General features: G+C 40.6%; 1 protein-coding gene across 1 annotated transcript; it reads left to right on the top strand.

Annotated features, from left to right (window-relative positions):
* The first annotated feature begins 1,735 nt into the window (after window positions 1-1,735).
* Window positions 1,736-9,028, top strand: mmp13b (matrix metallopeptidase 13b). Its single transcript, XM_083636435.1, has 11 exons — window positions 1,736-1,854; window positions 2,131-2,241; window positions 2,929-3,056; window positions 3,233-3,381; window positions 4,325-4,450; window positions 4,949-5,104; window positions 5,620-5,740; window positions 6,280-6,413; window positions 7,476-7,635; window positions 8,063-8,166; window positions 8,361-9,028. The coding sequence occupies exons 1-11, from the start codon at window positions 1,765-1,767 to the stop codon at window positions 8,459-8,461; spliced, it is 1,380 nt and encodes a 459-aa protein (XP_083492561.1). The 5' UTR covers window positions 1,736-1,764; the 3' UTR covers window positions 8,462-9,028.
* The last annotated feature ends 343 nt before the right edge of the window (window positions 9,029-9,371 follow it).

Here is a 9,371-nt window from a genome sequence, read left to right as displayed (position 1 = left end):
GGTAATGTATAGGTCTACTTATTTCCTTAGGTTCCTTTCTGTAGGTGTCTATATTTGTTCCTCACTTCTTTTTATAAATTAAGACGAATATGAATTGGTTGTTACGTGTTACTTTACAGTTCTAATGATGAATAAATTGCCCACTTAACTTTGTAGTTTATAGTTCTGTGGAGGAAAAACTAAATGGCATAAAAATTGATTGGGATAATTAATTACTCCTAAGTTCAACACTTTATGATTATGATGATGATTAGTATCATCATATTTGTGGAGGAGGAGGAGGAGGAGGAGGAGGAGAAGGTGAAGAAGAAGAAGAAGAAGAAGAAGAAGAAGAAGAAGAAGAAGAAGAAGAAGAAGAAGAAGAAGAAGAAGAAGAAGAAGAAGAAGAAGAAGAAGAAGAAGAGAGTTGTTGTTGTCGTCGTCGTTGTCATCGTCATTGTTGTTTTTTCGGCAGTTTTCTATGGTGCAAAGAAAACCCACTTATGTTTACTGGAGTTCCTCACAATTCACAATAATGAATAAAAGAATAATTGGTCATTTTAATGTTGCACTTTTTTTTTGTTATAGGAAACTGACAGACAAAGTGGCCACAAGGCGGGTGTTGAATCAGGAAGTAGCCTACACATTTTAATTAGAACCAGACAAAAATCAAAGTGGAACCAGCTCATTGGTTTTCATTATAAAGGGCTACGTACATAATATACAGCATAAAGCAATATGTGACATTCAATTTAATCTTTTGTGTGTGTGTGTGTGTGTGTGTGTGTGTGTGTGTGTGTGTGTGTGTGTGTGTGTGTGTGTGTGTGTGTGTGTGTGTGTGTGTGTGTGTGTGTGTGTGTGTGTGTGTGTGTGTGTGTGTGTTAGTCACTTCTGATGTCTTATCCTAAAATAACAAGAAGCAGAATGACCATCATGGGACAAGCGGCTGGACTGCATAAGTCAAAGAACACACAAAACTGCTTCCATTTTCTACAGTGGGGCATTTCCCCCCCAAAGCGAATAATAAATATCGAATCATAATCATCTAATCATAATTATTATTAGAGGATGTCGAGAAGGTGGGTTATCCCCCTACACAAGCCAGACAGGACATCCTGTGTCTTTCTTTCCAAAGCGAATAATAAATATCGAATCATAATCATCGAATCATAATTATTATTAGAGTATGTAGAGAAGGTGGGTTATCCCCCTACACAAGTCAGACAGGACATCATGTGTCTTTTTTTTCCAAAGCAAATAATAAATATCGAATCATAATCATAATCATCTAATCATAATTATTATTAGAGGATGTAGCGAAGGTGGGTTATCCCCCTACACAAGCCCGACAGGACATCCTGCGTTTAACATACCCTCTGAATCAATTGCCACATACGATCAGAATCTCCAAATTCTCTGTATTCTCCTTTGTTAAAAATGCTTTCAAGTCCATCGAACAGTCAAACATGCTGCCATATATACATGAGATCTAATGAACTTATTGAGAAACTGCTTAAATCTTGACCATCTGGCAAAAAAAAAGCCATATCATAGCATTTGAGGTGGGTTCAAAGCAGTCCACTCAAACCACATGCACTCTAGTTTCAGAGCTACAAGCACTTTTTTGCATTGACCATGGAGGAAGTGGCTAGGTGCTTTTACATGAATCACTGGGACCCTGAGAAAAAAAACATGGACCTGCAGACACTATAAATACCCCTCACAGCTCCTCGACCCCATCAGTGGCTGCTGGCACTTGGACGACACACAGACAAGACAACAGCAATGACAGCTTTACTGCTCCTACTGATGGCGGCTCACTCCCTGGCTCTGCCTCTGCCGACAGGGGACACAGACAACTGGCTGTTAGCAGAGGTAAGATTCTGAGGTCTCTATTTATGACTTTTTATTAAATTGAAATACGCATCAAAAGCATCAATACTTCTAGGCTCAACTTACTTAATCTTGTAAAACTGAATTAGCTGAGTGACCTTACCTCTATCATAAGCTAAGAAAAATATACATATTCTAACTGCTCATAGTCTGAGAATGGTTCCACCAGTCCAATATGTTTTCCCCTCGCTCTCTTTTTTCATCACTACCATATGTCATTCAATCCAGTTGATAAGCTTGAGTTCTCTCTATATACAGAAATACCTTCGGCGGTTCTATGACCTTCCAGCTGGTCTCCTTGGAACCCAAAAGTCTTCAGATGGGATGCGGACCAAGGTCAAGGAGATGCAGAGTTTCTTCAACCTGAAGGTGTAGTAACTAATTACAACTACTGTAGGCTACTTACTGAGATTGAGCCTTTCAGATACACAAGTATTTTCAGGACGCTATTCTAATTTTTGCTTGATCAAGTTATATTCATAGAGAAAACAGTGGTGAGTGCACAATGAGCTGTGCGTCGTGGCGTCAACTTCTCTCTTGTAATGCACTTAAACACAATATGTGTGTGTTGTCACTGGAGGTTTAGGTTCTTTCAACATCAAACTCCCTTACCCGTCAAGCGCTGGTCAGTCCCCTGTACTTATGGTGTAGATACAGATCCACAGTAGGCTACTCTTCAACTCTTGCAGTCCTCTCTGTTTTTTTAGTGTGAATACCTGTGATTATAAGACTGTACATTTAATTTGAGTTTTTTGGGGAAGGGGCAAAATCTTAACGTCTAGCTTATCTTTTTTTAACACACTTTTACTTGAGTAACTTTCTAAACAAGTAGCCTACTGTAGGCTACTGTTAAATAATCATCATCATCATCATCATCATCATCATCATCATTATAATCATAATACTCATAATAATCATAATTATCATAATAAAAATAAAATAAAATAAAATAAAATAAAATAAAATAAAATAAAATAAAATAAAATAAAATAAAATAAAATAAAATAAAATAGCTACTTTTGTAAAAATATTTAAATACTCTTTCCGCCTCTGAAGGTGACGGGGAATCTGGATGAAAACACTTTGGATGTGATGAAGTTGGCCAGATGCGGTGTCCCGGATATTGGGGAATACAACCACTTCCCCAGAGACCTCAAATGGCCAAAGAACAACGTCACCTTCAGGTGTGTATCAACCTAATACACGTGAATGCATGTAATGTCAAACATATCAATATCAATGTGGCGAAAAGAAATACCTGCAAATGAATTCCATTGTCGTTCATACATCGAAACGCCATCATCAGTCATTCATTGGCTTTCCCTGGCAGTGACATGTCTTCTATCCCCTGATGTTCCAGGATAGTGAATTATACACCAGACCTGAAGAGAGCTGATGTGGACAGAGCCATCCGCAACGCGTTGAACATCTGGGCCGGGGTCACCCCTCTGACCTTCAAGAAACTGTACGTGGGCAACGCCGACATTATGATAGGCTTCGGAAGCAAAGGTACAATAAAGCTTTAGCATGAATTCTGTCTGATATAGCTGCATGTACGAAATATCAAGAACATATCTTTTCATGTACACTGGTGAGGGGAATCCCTTACTGATTTCCCTTACTAAATCTCGACCTATCACAAAGGAGGAGATCAAGAGAAGCATAGAAGGAAGGATTTTTATACTTTGACACATCTGATGGGGCTCTAATTCAATACCAGGAAGCCGTCCCTAATATTTTATACATTTAGTGTGTACCTTAGGGGAGCCACTCACTGTTGACAATGACATTTTGAAATATCGTAACATCTACTTGTTATTCAGAGGGGTGTGATATGGTTCTCATGTGGAGAAAGGGTAGATGGACTCAGTCAAGTACAATACATGTACAGTACAATAATGTGTCTTGGTGATGGTGCTCAGTAGTTTCAGCATACATACTCACACAAAGCACACTCATATGCTGTTTATAAGCTCTATGTGTTGGAGCAGTACGTTTAGCATACATTGCAGTTATACAGAGAACAGAAGTGGTTGAGACTAACCAGTGTGTTGCATTGCATTGGTCCAGTGAACCATGAGCAAAATGAATAGAAAAAGTTACATAACAAATATAATGACCCTTGGTGGGTCAAATGTGATGGTTCTCAAAGTAGAGTACGCAGAACCCCATGCGTCCTCGAGGGGGTTCCAGGGGGTCGCCAGCAAAAAGGGTAATCATTTATTTTCACTAGAATTCCATCCATAAATAACACAAAGACAAAATGTATGACTACATTTCATACACTTTCTCTAATAAAACATCTAAAGGCAAAAATCTTATCAGATGGGGGTTCGTGAACTAATTTGTGTCAGATAGGAGTCCTTGACGTGAAAAAGTATGGTCTAGTCAGTGCATTCAGCTCTCTGTATTGGAAATGCCTCCAGCTTGTCATGGCTCCTGTATTCTCCAGAGCATGGAGACTTCAACCCTTTTGATGGTCCTGATGGACTGCTGGCCCACGCCTATCCGCCTGGCAAGGACCTCGGAGGAGACACACACTTTGACGAGGATGAACACTGGTCCAAAGACTCAAGCGGTAAGTCTTGCCTCATGTGAGAACAGTCGGACCGTTGTAATAATGTCCCTAAAGTTTAGGGGCATCCTTTAGGGCAGTGCTTCCCAAACTGGGGCACGCGTACCCAAAGGGGTACGTGGAGGTACTACAGGTGGTACTTGTGAGAAAAGGGGAAAATGGAAAAGTGTAAGAATAAATCAGGAAAATAAATTGAGAAATAAATAAATCTTCTCAGGAGGCAATAATTGCAACTCTTTCCCCTCCATTTTTTATTTTGTAATGTTATATTCTTCAAAAGATGGTATCATTCATTCATTGCATCATATGCTATAGTTTTCTCTTGCAGTTTTCTAAGCAAAATGTTGTAGTCGTGTAAAGGGGGTACTTGGATTCAGAAATCAGGGAGAGGGGGTACTGAAGGCAAACAGGTTTGAGACCCACTGCTTTAGGGGAAAAGGATGTAATCAGTGAGGTTGATATTAACAATATTTTTGACTGGTGTTCTTGTTTTCCCTACAGCGTACAACCTGTTTCTAGTGGCGACGCATGAGTTTGGCCACGCCCTCGGTTTGTCCCACTCCTCAGACCCGGGCGCCCTGATGTTCCCCATCTACTCTTATGCTCGAGGTTACCCACTGGCTGAAGACGACATTGAAGGCATTCAGTCCCTCTATGGTGAGCAGCCACAGGATCCCTCTCCATTTACACAATGAAAATATAGATAAGACTCAAAGTCAAATCAAGTATGTAGAAAATGCTTAAAAAAATAGGATTAGCACAATGCTTTAGTTTACAGGGAATGACAAAGAAATGTAAAATATGCACATTGATATGTGGCAAGTGTGTGTGTGTGTGTGTGTGTGCGTGTGCGTGCCTGTGTGTGTGTGTGTGTGTGTGTGTGTGTGTGTGTGTGTGTGTGTGTGTGTGTGTGTGTGTGTGTGTGTGTGCGTGCGTGAGTGCGTGCGTGCATGTGTGTGCGTGCATGTGTGTGCGTGCATGTGTGTGCGTGCATGTGTGTGTGTGTGTGTGTGTGTGTGTGTGTGTGTGTTTGTGTGTGCGCGCATACACAGTGAGCAGCATTCTTACTCTGACTCATTCCATAGAGATGACCGAAACACTGTTTGTCATTGTTTTGTGATGGAAATATCACACAAATAAATATCACAGCGTGTCAAATGTCCCGTCCGCAGGCCCCAACCCAAACCACAGGAAAGTGAAGCCAAAGCCCGACGCCCCAAACAAGTGTGACCCCATGTTGAGTTTCGATGCCGTCACAGAGCTCCGAGGGGAAACTGTCATCTTCAAAGACAGGTACAGTGTGGAAGCTAATGTATGGATGTACACGTGAGCATACTCATGTGCAGTGATTTATGGGTATTGAAGTTCAAGTTTTGCAGTTGTCTCACTGCCATTCATACAAAGCCTGGGATAAGAAGTGCAGGGAATCCCATTGTCTCTGGTTTAACAGACAAACTCTGGTTTTATAGTGTGTGTGTGTGTGTGTCTGTGTGTGTGTGTGTGTGTGTGTGTGTGTGTGTGTGTGTGTGTGTGTGTGTGTGTGTGTGTGTGTGTGTGTGTGTGTGTGTGTGTGTGTGTGTGTGTGTGTGTGTGTGAAACTAACCTGGGCTAAAAGTTAACCCAGAGTTAATGCACAGTGTGAAAGGTGCTATGTGGAAATACACTGTGGGCTCTCTTAATGGAGTTTCGTCCTGCCCGGACTATTATTGTATCCTATCGTAATGTACAGTATAACACATGTATCATTGATGAAATTTACATTATTGTAGAATGGTTTGTCATCTTCTGTCTTCTTCACTATGCATTTGTGAAAACGTCACACCTTGTTGCAGGTTCTACTGGCGTATCCACCCGCAGATGCCTGAGCCTGAGCAGACGCTGATCAAGTCCACCTGGCCCTCGATCCCCAACAAGGTGGACGCAGCATACGAGAACCCCGAGAAGGATCTAGTCTTCATATTTAGTGGTGGGTTGCTCTTCAATCACAGCCACAATGGCACCGTAACACGGGCGTTACGTTTCTGTTTTTTTTGCTGTTCATCTGTCATTAACGTGATGAATTAGGTGGTTAATTCTGAACAATGCTGTTCATGCTACATACCAAATTAATCTTCTGAATATTGCGCATTGAACCATGTCTTCCTTCTTCGGATCAAATCAACACAGCAGAAGTTATAGCCGTCTTTGTACAAAGACAAAGACAACATTTCAGATTATTTGGCTTTTTCAAATGGCTTTTTCAAATGGCTTTTTGGAAAACCGCCTAGGTATCTCCCTACAAAAACCACTGCCAAATACTCATGTTTTGGTATTTTTTCATCTTCTTTGAGTTGGAATGTGGTAAGGCCTGTGGCTATGTCTCCATTGGGTTTCTAGCCATAAATACAACAACCACAGGTAACTGTTTACACTCTAAAAGTGTTTTTTATTCTAGGCGAGAATCAACCACTGTGTTTGAGCTAGTGTGACTCAGGGCCAGCAACACATAGAGTCATTCTGACACTTGTAACAGAAACTTCAAAGTCTTACCTTTCAGAAAAGGTCAGGCAGTTGTCTGTGACCCTAGCGGTTCAGCCACAGTAAGCATTTTAGTTTGGGTATGTCGTTTTAACCATTTTCTTCAGAAATAGGTGGCTTTAGAAGAGGTTCATCAAGTGGGATAAACATACAGGAGTTTGTCGTGGTGTCTCGACAAGTTGCCGTTTCACACAGCACATATTGACAGTCATGCTGTGACAGCATACTCAGTGCAAAGCAGACGACAGACAGTAGACTATAGATACCATTCAGCATTTGATATTTCATTTATTTCTCTCCGTTTCCCTCTCCCTCTCTCTCAGTTGAACACATACATGTACATGTATGTACAACGTTTTTCTTTCGTTGCATTAAGGTGTGTAGAGCGCTTTAGGAACGACATCCTCTACAATATATCCATTTTGCTGGAAAGATGCATGCCAGCTATCCTTTTGTTCTTCGTCAGTTAGTAGCCTATATGTCTGATTTTGCCATCGAACTCTTTCAACAGGGATCCGAATGTGGGCCCTGAATGGCTACGACCTTGTGGAGGGCTACCCGAAGTACATACACAAACTGGGCTTTCCCAAGACGGTGAGGGAGGTCGATGCAGCTGTGCACATCAGAGACACGGGGAAAACACTCTTCTTCGCTGAGGAGGAGTATTGGAGGTACGTGTTGAGGAGATGCACTCACAGTACAACACATGACAGAATAGTTCAATCTTAAAGGTCATGTGGTCTGCCTCGTGACATCATAGCTGAAGAGGATTTAACAGGTGGAATTAATTGACCATCATCTGATGAGCTTATTTGGCGGTTAGAGAGCAACTGTTCCTTATCATTTACTTACTACTTGAGTCATTCTTGCCAATAGCATTTCTATGTAGACCCTTTTCACAGCAGCCATTTTGAGTGTCAAAGCAGGGTAAATACAGGTGTGACCAATAACAGTAATGAGGGCCCTGGCACTGGAACACCTAAATGGGAATGGAACCATCATTAATGTTATGGGTTTGTGTTTATCCTGCTTTGACGTGTAAAAATGGCTGCTGTGAAAAGAGTCTTGCTCATCCATACTTGCACTTATTACCTATAGCTATGATGAGAACACCGCCACCATGGACAGCGGCTACCCAAGATCCATTGAGACAGATTTTCCTGGAATGGGCGAGGAAGTGGACGCAGCCGTTTATCACTACGGTAAAACAAAATCTCCCAGTCTCAAATATCCATAAACACACAAAAGTAGGATTTTTTTCAACAGTACGACTGTACAGTACCTATTGTCTAGTAATGTATTGACTGACTGATTGATTGATTGATTGATTGATTGATTGATTGATTGATTGATTGATTGATTGTCTAGTAATTAGCCCATTCTGTTCTCTTTCCAGGATACTTGTATTTCTTCCATGAACACGTGCGGTTCGAGTACAGCTACAACTCAAGGAAAGTCATGCGCATCCTAAGAACAAACTCCATTCTCAACTGCTGATCATGTGGTGTGAAGCCGTTACTGTTCTCAACTGCTGATCATGTGGTGTGAAGCCGTTACTCTTCTCAACTGCTGATCATGTGGTGTGAAGCTGTTACCTGATGGGGCTTTTTATTCAGTTCAGATTCAAGGCTTTGTTATATGAATTTGTCTGGGCGCAAGGCTCACAACAAGATAAATCTTCACAGTAAACAAAATACTGACACAGAAAATGAGACAATGCAATATGCGACCGATTGAATAAACAGAGACATGCGGGACAGAGTCAATCTGTTACAGTTAAGCAGGCTTATGGTGTGATAAAATGAGAATTATATATTTCTATTTGTGCTGGACACCTGTATGTCAGATAATTTGTCAGACACAGAATGCTGGAAAATTCCACGCAAAAGTTTGTGATATGTTGAAAGTTATTTATTTCACACCTTTATGTTGTATTTTACTCTGGACAGCAAGATCCTTAGCCGGTTAAGTTTCTTGTTTGGCAGTAAAACCAAGGTGTTGGTTGTTTGGTCAGGTCAACCTGGTACAGTGATAATATTGTTTTAATAAAGACTGAATACAATATGTCTATGTGTGTTTATTTGTAAAATGTCATAAATTGCATGTTTGAAAAATTATATATTATATATTTTGAAGCAGTTCCACAATAATCTGACATTTTGTGTTCAAAAATGTATATTCCAACCACAATAACATGGCAAATATATGTTATGGTTGGACAGAGAATCCATACATTGTGAGCTGTCCGGTATTTAAGTATCGTATAGAAGGCCTTACCTATATTACTATCGACGTTAATGTCAATAACAACTATTTCAATGGATAGGTCATATACCTACGCTTTTTTTTTAAATATGACAATATGATACACACAGTATTTTCACTTGCTTCAAAAAGCACTGGACCA

This window comes from Poromitra crassiceps (genome assembly GCF_964638095.1).
Source record: "Poromitra crassiceps genome assembly, chromosome: 5".
Classification (NCBI taxonomy): Eukaryota; Metazoa; Chordata; class Actinopteri; order Beryciformes; family Melamphaidae; genus Poromitra; species Poromitra crassiceps.
Note: the sequence above shows the minus strand (reverse complement) of the source record. Positions and strands in the feature narration are given on the sequence as shown.